This window comes from Manis javanica, chromosome 11, assembly GCF_040802235.1.
Source record: "Manis javanica isolate MJ-LG chromosome 11, MJ_LKY, whole genome shotgun sequence".
Taxonomy (NCBI): domain Eukaryota; kingdom Metazoa; phylum Chordata; class Mammalia; order Pholidota; family Manidae; genus Manis; species Manis javanica.
Window position 1 is genome coordinate 3,962,605 of NC_133166.1, and position 13,798 is coordinate 3,976,402.

Consider the following 13,798-nt stretch of genomic DNA (forward strand, 5'->3'; position numbering starts at 1 on the left):
AACTAAGGCTCAGAGGATTCACACACCAGAGATCCCACAGTCTTTACAAAGCAAAAAATGGGCTTCGAACTGGGGACCTTGAACCCACCATGCTTCCACCCACCAGGGTTTTCTCCCTGTAATGGTACAGGAGGGCACTGTTCCTTCACATGGGGCCCTCTTTTTTCTACTTCTTCTTTCAAAGCACATAACCATGGGCAAGTTTTTAACTTCTTCTTCACCTTTAAATGGTGACAATAATAGAATCAACCTCGGCGTTATTGTGAGAATTAAATGTGATAATGCATAGAAAGTATGGCACACAGTGTCTCTCTTTGGGAAAATACTTAGTAACTGTTTGCCTGGTATTATCACGCATTGCTAATGGCTGTTAGGAATAAGGTAGGAAAGACCGCTCGTGGGTGTCCCTTCCCCGCTCAAACACTCTGTGGTCAGAATCACAGTCCCTAACTCTAAAGCCTCAGTGGAAAACCAAAGCATACTCCAGCACACAGAATCTTCCACTTCCAGAAGGAACTATGACATAAAATCAGAGTGACGATCTTCAGGTGAAGAGATTATGGATTTTTTTCTACTCCTCCTATTTTTATGTTTCTAATTTCTACAGTGAACATGTATAGCTTTTAAAACAAAATTCATTATCTAAGTAATACATGTAGATTATAGAAAAATTCAAAACTAAAGATAAGCAAAAAATCAGCATTGGTATTTTAATAATCAGAGAAAGTAAACAGAGTGAAATAAAAGAATTAAAAAATGAAATGAAATAATAAAGGGTTTTTCTGGCTATGAACTTTGACTTCTTTCATTCAGTAAAAATAGCTCATATTTAGCTAGAGCTTTCCAACTTACAGTATTTTCTTACAGTTTTCAGACTCTTAAAGCAACATTAGTGAAACCCTGGAGTGTTTGACAATGGTTTTCTCTGGGTAATGAGACTGCAGTTAATTTCTGTTTTCCTTCTTTTTCTGTTTTTGGAGAGGATGGGAAGTGGAAGTCATTTTATTTCTAAATTTTCTAAAATCTACATGTTTTATTTATGTCAGGAAAAAAAAATCAGCTGTAACAAATTGCACATAAGGAAACTGAGGCTCAGAGAACCTACACACTTCGTTACAAAGTGGAAGAGGCAGAACTCAAAACTTTTCTAATCTTTTCCCAAATCCACAGCCTTCCCACCTGGACCCCTTTGGCTGTGTAGATATCCTAAGACTGGTATATGTTCAAATTAAGACTCAACTCCCAGTAAACTAGGACCAAAATTATTGCTATGCAGGATGGATATAGATAATTCTCTTGTTTGGAGAAATTGCTCATTTAATGTATTACAGCTGGGATTGTGTTAGTTCCTGAGAAAGTAACCTAAACTTGACCCTAGACTTCTAAAATTCCCATACCACAGAGCTGTTTCCCAGGATTAACAGGGCATTTTACTCAGTTCATCCAGCCATAATTCAGCTTAAAAATTGCAAAAACTCCCAAGTTCTAATGCTGATATTCAAAACACATGTTCAGCTGTTGGAACTCAAATAGGTTCCATGGCCTCATTTTTGTTCGGGGCAATGCATATTATTTAATCCAATAGCCTTGGGTCTGCCTTACCTTTTTGGTCTCACATAGCAATTCATTTTCTTAACTGTATAAACTGCAAATCACCACTGTGGAAACACACTCCAAAATTTCTCCTTCCTCCTCCAGGCATTTCCAACTCAACAGTAAGATGAGGCCACCAAACATTCTTTCTTGTAATAAGGCACATTCCGAATATCAAGCCCACCAAGCATCAGGCCTGCTCTTTAGCACACATCTTTATCTTTATGCTTGTTCATGTTTTAAGCTCTACTCTAGCTGCGCAGCTGGACCGACATGGGCTTCTAGAGGAGAGGCGTTCTCACACTTTCATTTGCCACATGTGCTCCTGGGCTGTGTCCCCCTTTGCCCCACCCTCGTCCCTGCACTGTCATTTGTCATGTTCCCAGAAAATGTCAACAACTTTGACTCTGTCCTAAATAAAACCAAGCCATGAGGTTTTTCTTGGGGAAAATGCACAGTGTGCTTTTTTTTTTTAAAGGAAAATATGAGCAATTTAGACGACCAGTCACACCACAGGTTCCCTCCGTTAGTGCAGGAAACTGCAAACTCTCTGAGAAGGGTGGTGGTGGTGATGGCTGGTCTGCGAAGAAAAGTGAGCGTGTATGCTCGGTGGAAGGAGACCCACAGAACCTCTGGCTCTGACATCATCTTACAAGACATTTTCATCAGCCTAAGACACTTCATGCTGTCTATCTACATACTAAAAATCAAGTTAATCCATTCATAGATGAATATAAAATTAATGGGCAGATACCACTCTTCTCTCTGCTCCTGGGAAGCTAGTACATCAAGCCCTCTATACTAAGCAGGGAAGATTTAGCCAAGATAAAGGGCAAAAAAGGCAATAGGCAGGTGGAAAGAGAGGGTTCTTTTCACTGACAGGAGTTAGTCTTTTTCCAAACTGATACTGCCTGAAATGTAAAAATTAGTCATTTAAACAGGACTTATCATCTTCCATAACAGACACATTCTGCTAAACACAGGAAAAGACAAACTGGCATGTCCTAGCCCCTACCTCCAAATGAAAGCACCAGAGAGACAGGCTAGAGCTCACACAATCAGCCAGGTTAAGTCTGCTCCTAAGTTTTCCAAGATAATCTGGAGAGAAAGGGGGCCCAGGGCACCTTCCTCCTGGAGCCTGGAATACTTCACCAGTATCTGGTCCTCCTTTAAAAACCAGGCAGGCAAGCATGAACTGGACATCAGGTGTGACATATAGATCTGATTAGAAATTCAGTAATGCAAAAGTAAGTAATGCAAAATAAAAACTCAAATCTCTGCTTCCACTGCAACATGCTGCGGTCAAGTGTTGACACTCACGGGAGATATAGCATTGGGCAGAGGTCCAGGTGTACAAACCAGCTCCTGTACTTTCAGGCTGGTACCTGTGACTAAGCTACTATAACCTCTCTCTCTAAGCCTAAGTCGTTATCATACCATAAAATGAGGATATTAATAGTACCCACCCCTTACAACTACTCAGAAGATTAAGGAGAATAACCCACACCAAGTATCCAGAACACAAGTAGGCACAAAATGGCTTATTAGCCCTACTGTTACCACCACCACCTCTGCTCCACTGTTACCTGCTAAGGGTGGAGATGGAGTTGTAGAAACTGGAATATCAGAATAAGGGTTAGAGAAAATAGATTTTCGTTTACCCTGAATCCATTAAGATACATAGATCATATAACAAAAAAACACAAAGAATCAGTTTTCAAGATCAAGTAAATCCAACTCATAAAACATACCCACCAAAAATAACCTACCTTTTATTTGCAAATTAAAATAAGAAGTTAATACTATTTGTCTATTAAATCAGCAAAGTTTGTGTACTTATTCTGACTATGTTTTGATCAAAATGCAGTGAAAAAGGCAGTGTAATATTTTTACAAAGTTACCTGGTATCAGAAATCATGAAATGTTCACTGCAATATACCCAATAATTTCATTTCTAAATACTGATTCCTAATGAAGTAAATCAAAACTATGGAAAATTTGACATGCTTGATGATGTTTACTACATCATTTAAAAGAAAATGATCTAAATCACATGTTATAAAATATCATACAGCAATAAAAAGGATGTTTAGGAAAACAATGTCAAAAAAAGTTTGTGATACAATATGATCTTTAAAAAGCTAAGGTAATACACTGAATATAATCTATGATTAGACTGTATTAGATTTGACTCTATCCTTAGAACTTCATAGACTATCAGTAATTAAATAGAATATATGAAAAAAAATCTTGCATAGGAAACATGTTAACAATGGTTGTCTTAAGAAAGTTGGATATTTTAAAGTGATTTTTTAGCATCTTTAGTTTCCATTTTTGTAAACATGGACAGATTTCTTTGGGAAACAAACAAGCATTTGACTAATGTACTCCAAACGGCTTTGATACGCATCAGGCTGCCCAGTGGTATTCAGCCACGCGTTTACTTCCATTAACAGTACAGGCTAAAGAAGCCAAGTCACTACTTATGCAAGTGCTTTGTTTCCACAAAGCAAGTCAGAATTAACAGCCAAATGCTTTTTTTTTTTTTAAAGCACAATTCTGCACAACACCCTGTCCAATTCTCACCTCGTCCTCATCTACATCCATTTCCATTTTCACGCTGAAGGAAAAGGATGACGGGGCAGGAACAAAACCCAGGCTGGCTAAGGTGCCCATCAGCCACTTCAGGTAGGAGATGGCTGCCTTAGTCTCTGGCAGCCTCAGCAGCTCACCCACAGTAAGGGCCAAGGCGGTGCTAGTGAACTGGGCCTTGACTGTGTCCTCTCCACGGGGTCGCCCAGGAAAGGAGCCTCAGGTGCTTTACTGTAACCCAGCACACCTCTCCATCTTCAGCAGATCAGGTCAGGGAGGAGAATGTGTGAGCCAGGATGAGTCAGTAACGAACACAAGAACTTCAAGTTCTTACTCCTCTTCTCACAAGCTCTGGGCCCTGTCTCGCCTGTCTCTTTGGACCTTTCTGTCTCATGGCAAGAAGTAGTGAAGTCTCAACAAATTAACAGGTTGGCCCAAACCACCGAATATTCACAACATACTGAGCACATTTTACTGCAGTGATCTTGGTCAGAGGCCTCTCCTCCTTGGTCCAGGAGTCTAGGATGTACTGAGCCAACAGCCTGCGGCTTCCTAAACCATCACTGTTCATAACAGACAGATAACCTTGGAACACAAGAGAAGAGGTCAGTGAATTTAAAAGATGACCCTGCTCATCTCCTGGGTCAAAGAGAATTTGACCACACACACTGTTTCAAACTCAACTTCTGGAGCTCAGGACACGCTGAATGAGTCTGAAGCCACGCTGATTCAGAGGCAACTTGGTTCACTCTGCCAGCCAAGGGCTGTGCTTGCTGGAGTCGCGCTGGCGAGCTGCGGCCAGGCGCACAAAGGGGCCTTGTAGCTCTGCGGCCCAGTCTCAATAGCCTGTCTGTTACGTCTTTTGGGACATTCTGATGTGTCATGTCAATCTAGATGCCAAGCCTGGCAGTCAGCTCAAATCCCTCATACATTTCTTCCTTTTTTTTTTTTGACGTCACAACTTTGAGACAAATGGCACTTCCCACAAAAAACTGGGTAGACATCCAAGAAGCGCTTCCATCCTTCCCTCATCATGCCTCCCACCTCACAGCACACCTGCTGCCAAGTGAAGAAAAGAAAAGGATCCACCTTCTGCATTGCTGTTCAACAAACAGTAAAGCCAGAGAGAAGGAAAGAAACTTCCCTGGGGGATATTTTCACCTCCTATCAAGCTCTAGAGGCCGAGTTATATTTAGGAAAAATGGTGAAATATCACAAACTAAACTCTGACATGATTCTGGGTTATAAATGTGATGGATTATTTGAAACAACTCTGGCAAATCAATGCGATGCACAAACCATAGACATGCGGATTCTCTTTCCTCTTCAAGCCTCATAGTTTTTAGGTTTAAATCTCTCCTTTGGCTTATGGAACTATACGAGGGTAACAAGAAGAGCCCGCCAGACCTCCTCCTGGGTTCACCAGGGGAAGTGTCAGCCTTAGGAACACTGAGCTCTGCCGGCCACCAGCGGTGTGAGTCGGCGCACTGCACCACAGCTGGCACCCCAAACTAAAGCAGGGAAATGTGCCAGCGGCTGGGCAGCAAGTGGCAGGTCAGCCAGTGCCCTCTCTGCCAAGGCCCAGTCACTCCCTTTTCAGAGGATGTACAGCCAAGGTATTCCCTGCGTGCAGACACTGGGGTCCCAAGAGTCAGTCAAATTAGAAACACAAAATTAAAGCCATTTGTGAGAATGAAAACATATCCAATAATAGGCAGTGGCCCCTTGTCTTCTATTCTCATGCTCCATGCTCTCCCTAAGCACACTCGGCAACATCTAAACACTAGTACTTCCCGAATTTGCATTTTCAGACCCAATTTCTCTCTTGAGAAGTTGATTTCAGTTGTTCCTTAACTTCTGCATCTAATCAATCATTGAATCCTGTCAATTTTATTTCTCTGCCTCTCTGGGCATATAACACTCCCCCATACCTATGGCCTCAAACCTAGGTCAGGCTCACTACTTCTTAGGCAGACTATTGAAACTGTCCCTGAAGGTCCAGATGGCCTCCAATCCCCCCTTCCTCTACTTCATCCTTCACTGAACTCAACCTGTTACATACCAACACCGTCTCTACTTAGAAACACTGGTTTTCCTCGACTGCTTTGGAAAATTTCTAAACTCCTTAGCATGACTCTCAAAGATCTTCACCAACAGGTCTCAACTTCCCTGTCCAAAGCCATCTTCTGCCACCTCTTACCACACTGCAGCTCATTCTAGACAAAACCTCACTTTTTCATCTGAGAAAATGGTGCACCCCCTGCATGGACCTCCTGCTACTTCATCTGCCCTACAACTCTTACTCATACTTCAAGGCCCAGCTCAAATGTCCCCTCCTCTGGGACAGTATCCCCAGTTCCGTCGGTTGTGAGTTGTGCCATCCTCTCCCTAGCATGCTCTCATCCTACAGCAGGCTGCTCCACAATGACCTGCTCAGATGCAGGTTTCCCCCGAGACAGTGCTGTCAGGTCCTGGAAGCCCCGTCCATGGCCCTGAACCTGCTACAAGGCTGCACAGACACCCATCGGTAAGTGCTGACTCACCTCCGTCAGTCATTTGGGAGAGGAGCTGGTCATTGGAGGGAGGAGATTTTGCGAGGGTACCTGACTGAGCCTAGCTCCAGCTGCCGCAGACGTATGTACTTGTGGAAACATATTACTATCTCTCCAGGCTTCAATCTCTCATCTGTTAAATAAGGGGATGGGATTATATGATTTCTCTGTTCAAGCATCCAGACTACATTTTCCTTTAAAATCTACAATGAAGGAAGACTCCATAAAACCCCAGAGTAATAATAGGTTCCAGGAGTTTGGACACTCTCCACAAAGCCAGCCAAGAAAACTGCTACTTTGCCTGGCAGGGAGGCAGAGCCCCCGGGGACAGCCGACAGCAGAGACGCCTACCCTACACTCAGAAATCCCTAACTGCTCTCTGTTCTGTTTCACTCAACATATTTTGGCCCAAAGTCAGCTTATTAAATATTATGCATGAGAAGAAAAACCCAGTGACAAAAACCTAATGCCTTGAAAACAAGTGCTAGAAACACGACCCATGTATTTTGAAAAGCCGAGTTAAGCCTCCAGGCTTGGTAATCACCTTGTTACCCCATACTCTGGGGGCGGCTGGTACCTCAGGACGGCCACTTCCGTTCTCGCAGGCTGAGGGGCAGGGTAAGGCTTGACCATCTCGTGGAGCATCCCAGGGTGCTGGTCGCTGTAGAAAAGTCCGTGCTCCTGGGTTTTGCTGACTGGGGACATCATTTGCTTGGTCTTGAAGGGGTACTCGGGTGGAGGACCCCGGGGGTCCAGCACTTTGCCTGCAGGCTGGGCTGGGCAGGGTCCCCCTCCTGCCTTGAACCCCTTTCCATTCCCTGAGCCGGGGAGGTGCTGCTTGGCACCATTCCGCTCCAGTGACAGCTGCATGATTCTCTCGCTGAGAGAGCGGACGTGGCCCTGTTTCAGTTCCTTGAGCGCCTCGTCTTTGTGCGCCTGTCCACTATTGGCACGGCTCACCGTGGGCCTCCCCTCGGTCCGCGACTTCTGACTGGCGCCCCCGGCCATGTAGTGACCGTGGCCCCCGGCCCCCGGCTGCTGCGGCTGCTGCGGCTGCTGGCCCCTGAAGAACTGAGACTGCGCCTTGGCCTCCTCGTACGTGGGCAGTTCCTCGTTGTTCTGCTGGGGCTGCGCCGCCCGGACCTGTTTCTCCATCACCGTGTTGTCCACCTGGTGTTCTTGACCCTGCGGTTCCTGGCGTGCCGACTGGTAGACCATTTGTGGGTCTTCTTGAGTGAGGTTTTCCGTGGAAGAAAAGTTGTTTGTAGGGTGGGCTGGTCCTGCACTCCCTGTGGCCTGGTGCTGAATGGCCAGCAAGTTCATGTTCTCGGTCGGGGTGCCATACCGCAGTTGTTCCTGGATCAGCCGCTGCAATACTGTTCCAGCTGCCGCATCCTCGGAACCTCTCATTTCCACCTCTGAGACCCTCAGGAAGCTCGGGGAGTGGAAGTTACAAAGAGGATCCTCAGCTAAAAGATAAACATAAGAGGAAATACATCAGGCTGTTCCGCAGGAATACAGGTCTGTACATTCATGGTGAATAACGGACATTCTAACTACAGCAGCATTTAAAGACAAGATTTCAAATGTGCCACCACCCCCGTTTACCTTGCAGTTTTTCATGGAACGATTTCTCTGATTTTAAGTGTCTCTGCTATTCCCTCATCTCCTGCTTCCTCCAGGATCTCACCCTTTCCCTCTCCCTTCCTCTCCCCACTGGCCCCTTCTCTTCCTCGTATAAATATGCTATGACTTCCATTAAAAAATAATTTCCATTAAAAAAGAAAGCCAAAACTCAAACAAAAAGAAACCACCTCTTCCTGGCCCTATCCTAGGCCTCTAACTGCTGCTGTGCACCTCCCCTCCCCTTCTCTTCTAAGGGTCCTCAGTAAGCCCTCTACACTTTCTGTCTGCACCTCCCAAACGCTCTGTCCACTGCCTTCCCTACTGCTCAGACGAATAACCAAGCCCAAGGAGAATTCTCCAGCTCTCCTACTACCCACCTACCCTCTCTTGATCACCTGCTTCTTGAAATGCTCTCCTCACCCGACTTCCCGGCCACTGCCACCCTTCTCTGGCTTCTTTTCCTCCACATGGCTCTTAAATTCTCGTGTTTCCCACAGCTCCACCCTGAATGCTCTTCCACCCTCACTCAGCACAATCTCCTGGGTCATCACATCCGCCATCATCTTCAACTACTGACTCATGACCCACACACCTATCCACCACCTAAATCCTTAAGCTCGACATGTCTTCCTCCCTGCAACACGTCCCCACCCCTCCAACACCAGCATCCCGCCTCATCTACTCAGTGCAAAGCCTGAAACCTGGGAGTTTTCCAGAATTCTGTCCTCTCCCGTACCCTCAACACCTAGTCAGTGACTGTCTGTTCTACCTCCCAAACCTCTCTCCCAATCCTCTCCTTTATTCCCATGCCAACTCCAAGATTGTGATTAATAACCACAGTACAACCATGAGAACATTTTTAAAGTGCATATGATGTGCCAGGTATTAGGCTAAATTCTCTCTCCATATGTTATTTCATTTATTTCATACATAGTTGTATGTGGCAGATGTTAATTTCCCCCATCTGACAGATGAGGAGAGATTCAGTGAAGGCAAGTCACAGAGGTCACGGGGGTAGGAAGAGACAAAGCCAGGATCCAGCTCGTCCCACAATAAAATCTGTGTTCATCCCACGAAATTACAAGCCTTTGGTGTCTCATACCCAGGCAATTCCAACGGCCTCTTTATTTATGACACTAGGCTCACTCCCACTTCCAAACCATCCATCAGACCTCCACCTATCTTCCACATGACCCTGAAAGACTATTCATAGGAAAGCCTGATTATATCATTCCTCTGTACAAAAGTCCTCAACAATTAATTACAGGATGGAACCGACATTCTATCATATGGTGTAGCAGGTACTGCCTTACCTGTCCAGCAACACTTCATGCCACCACCAAACCACCCCCATCACTGGCAACCACTGGAGTGAAGCTCCAGCAAGGCCCAAGGACGTACAGCTCCCAGACACGCCAGCTGTCTCCAGGGTCTAGGCCTTTGCTCACATTATTCTCTCTGCCTAGAAAGATGCATCTCCCTGTGTCCTGTTGGGAAATTCCTAGACATGCTTCAAGTGTTAGCTCCAAAGCTACCTTCTGAGGAAAAATCTTCCTGGCTGCAGCCCAACAGGCTTGAGGCCTCCTTCTCCTCTGTCTCCACCCAGTCTGTATCTGTCTCCATTATAGCAACTCTCATAGTTGATGGCAATTTGGTTTACACAAGACTCTAACCCCCCTAAAGGCTAGGATCATGCCCTCATTTGGTCTCCTTAGCATACAACCCTATGCCTGCATGTAATGGGGAATCAAACATTTAGCCAGTAAAAGTAAACCTACATGAGTGCCAGGAAATATAAAATCTATCCCTTTCACAATAGTGCTTGTAAGTAGTGTACTGAGGACATCAGACAGCATTACAATAGCAAAAATTCTACCAATTCCCAGGCATGGTTTGAGCAAATCACTTATTTGATTTTGAGCACAATATCCTCCCCTGTCAATTGAGGGAGATGAACTAGATCATTGCTAAGCGGCCTCAGTGTTACAATCCCACACAACGATGACTGTTTTTATATATGCATAGGACACATCATCTTTCCACAACTGTCTTTCTTCCTCAAGGTTGTATTCCTAATTTCTGTAAATGGCATCCTTATCATATGAGTCATCCAGAAGGAAATTTCAGATTCACTTTTGGCCCTTCCATCTCCTTTGCTTCCCACATTTGATCAACCACCAAGCTAGTTTTTCTCAGTCCACAATGAAATGAGAAAAATTAAAAGTGGTTTGATAATGCTTACCAGATGTATAAATCTATGTAAACTCACACATATACCTGTATATGTACAAAGACATATGCCATTAAGCTTACAACTGTTTGTTTTTGGCAAGGGCTATCAAGGATTACATCCATCTTCCTCTTTTGGGTATTAAAATATGAGAAAAGGTGACAGTAGATGACATTTTTAGTGCCCTTGTGATAGCAAAAGACTGCAAACCCTAGCTTCCATGCACCCAGCCACTCCCAGGTTCCAGCTCTTCTCAGCAGTTGCTCAGATGCCCTGAATAGCCCCTGGACACTTCTCCCTTTGACCCACACTGCATTTATTATTTGTCTTCCTCTGCTAGCATCCAGGCACCAGAGGGCAAGGCGTTTTTATCTGTTGAATTTGCATGCTGTATCCCCAGTGCCTAGAACACTCCCAAAATACACAGAGGCATTCCAGGAATAACTGTCTAATATAATAACTTTACAGATTGGTTCCTGAAACTCAGCTCTGATCATATCACCCTCCCTGTCCATCCCCAAAATCACACCTCTGACTTCAGGCAGGTTATGTGGCTTCTCTGAACCTCTCTCCTCTGTAAAACGGGTTGACTTCGTATCTGCCTCATAGGATTGCACATGGAGTAAAATCAAAATCATTCCTTACCTTCAGAGAAGATATACTGTAACTGATATAAAAACCCCAAGTTCAACAATAAAAAATTTTAAACCTTAGTAAATACAGATCACTGAAAGTCCACACAAGATGAAGTGCCAAATATTGCAATAAGTGATAACAACCCAGGTCAAGAGAGATCGGTGTGAGCTGAACTGAGCCACTCACTCACTCTATGAATACTGACTGCCAGCCAGTATATTCAGGCTTTCTGACAGGGGCTGCGGGTAGGAGACTAAAGAGAATACAGTCTTTGCCCTCAAGATAACTGATCTAAAAAGCTTAATGGGATAAACAAATCCAAATAAACAAAAACAAACATTTTAAATAACCTGAATAGAAATTCAAATAATAATAAAAATCTATTTCCAAAGGAAAATGATTCTTTTTTTGGATGAATACTTAAACAAATGGGGTGTCATCATGCATGAAAACTACTGAATTCTGTTTTCATAAGCACATGTGCCAAGATCTGTGAGGTCCTTTCCTACAGTGGTTTTAAAAATCCCTCATAGTTTTACCAATCTGAAAAGCCCTCAAAAATAGGCAGGAAGTTTTTACAAAAGAGGCAGTTCCCTGCCTCCCATAGTTTTGAATTTCTTCTGAACTTCGGAATAATTTGCAAAAAAGAGATAACAAAAGCAGAGAAGCACAAAAAGAAATGAAAGATTCTGGGAAAGAGTACAAAAAGTATTTACAAATTAGAGAAAAATTACAGAATAAATGGAATAATTCTTAAGGTCAGGGGTGAGGCACACGTGCAGTAGGTGATGGGGACAGAGGTACAAACACCCAGTTATAAATAAATTAGTCACAGGGTTGAAAGTACAGCACAGGGAATATAATCAATAATATTGCAATATCTTTTTGCAGATTGATGGGTGGTAAATACACTTAACATGCTGAGCATTTAGTAACGTGTGTAACTATTGAATCACTATGTTGTACACCTGATGTCCACCAATATAATATTGCATATCAACTATATTTCAGTTATAAAAAAAGTAAAGTAAGCCAAAAAAAAAAAGAGTAAATTTCAAGAACCTAGCAGAAAAAATAAATTCTGAAGTTCTTACATACTCAGGAACTCTCTCTGTTGAGCCACATACTAAAGTAGTTTATTAACCATAGCATAAACATTAAAAATAAGGCACCTATCAACAAAGAGACAATCAATTATCCAACATGCTCATCTTTAAAAATGAGGACAGAGAAAAAATTGTGCAAAAGAGATAAAAACCAAAAACATATAGTCATTTGGCTTTTCTGACACAAGTATCAGTAAAAGGACTTACCAACTTTTTCCTGGAAGCCGCTGCTTGCCTCCACTGTCAGAACAGATGCTTCATGCCTCCCAGAGTAGAGCTGAAAATCTGGGAAAAAGTGGCTGGGGTCTTCTAGAACCAGCACAGGACTCCTGGGACTGTAACAAACAGGAGGGGGACCTGGGGGGAAAGAAGCCAAGTGTTACATTAGTACATTTATTAGTGGCATGAAGCCCTCCTCTCCCTCCTTCCCGTGTGACTCACGAGAACCCTTGAGGCATTCTCCCACATTCAACTTGTAGCTGTCTTTTTGATTCATAAAATTCCAGAGTTACTATTCAGAATTATCACAAGTCCAGCTCCGCACCAAAATGACCCGTGAGGTCAAAATAACAGTCTTCAAGACGTGCCAAGCCAAGCAAGGCACAGACGCTCTCATACAACGCAGCCCCGACAGGTCAAGTCATCTGCGGATTGGGAATGGTCAACGTGGGGGACAGAAAGGAGGAGGGCAGGGAGGCTAGGAAAGGAGAACTAAAATGGGAGAGCAGCTGTCTGTCCCGATACATAGGACATACAGAGAGGAGCGGTCATTTTGCCGGAGCATGTGTCAGCAAGAGCAGGTCCAGCCTGGGGCAGTGCACTTAGCCCCATGTGGAGGTTTCTGGAGGCTCATGTGGCAGTGTGAGCTGGGGTCAGGGGTCCTGGCCCTCTGCCAAGCACTGGCCTTTCAGCTCCAGCTTATCTGCCTCACACACAAACCGGACTGTGCTTCCTGTTCCAATTAAACGTGACACTGAACTCAATCCTACAGTCACTGAACATGAGATACCACTACAGCAACACTGATACGGCGCATACACCATCGTGGGGACCCTCAGCCAGAGGGGCCCAGGCTGACTTCCTGCTCTGCGTGGGCACCAAGTTTATGGCTCTTTTTGGCAAAACAAACTTAAGTTTACCCTAGGGGGAAAAAAAAAATCATGTTTTTTTCTGTTGTTGTTACTAAAATCCTTGCCCCAAAGATAATTCCATTAGAATAAAATGATGTTTTTCAACAATTGCTTCAAACTGATCATTTGAAATTTCTTGCTAGGTTTTTTAATCTACCTATTTTCCACAAGGCCAAGGCTAGTAGTAACTACTTAGTTCTTCTGAGAGTCCTTAAGATGGGAATTGACTCATCTGTTTCCTGAGTTTCTTTTCCTCAGCACATGAAGTAGTATTTGCACATGTGCTAACACATATCATAGGCATGTCTGGACTAGAGAGGGGGAAAAAAATGA

The 13,798-nt window shown here is 43.9% G+C and overlaps 1 protein-coding gene across 4 annotated transcripts in view; it reads right to left on the bottom strand.

Moving 5' to 3' along the window:
- Positions 1-13,798, bottom strand: part of AMOTL1 (angiomotin like 1) — a 142,392-nt gene that overhangs the window by 55,528 nt on the left and 73,066 nt on the right. For all 4 annotated transcript variants that reach the window (XM_073215832.1, XM_073215831.1, XM_073215833.1 and 1 more), the window contains 2 exons: positions 12,543-12,692; positions 7,282-8,206 (listed from right to left, as the gene is read on the bottom strand). In XM_073215832.1, the coding sequence (XP_073071933.1) occupies positions 7,282-8,206; positions 12,543-12,692 (1,075 nt within the window). The remainder of the gene's footprint in view (positions 1-7,281; positions 8,207-12,542; positions 12,693-13,798) is intronic.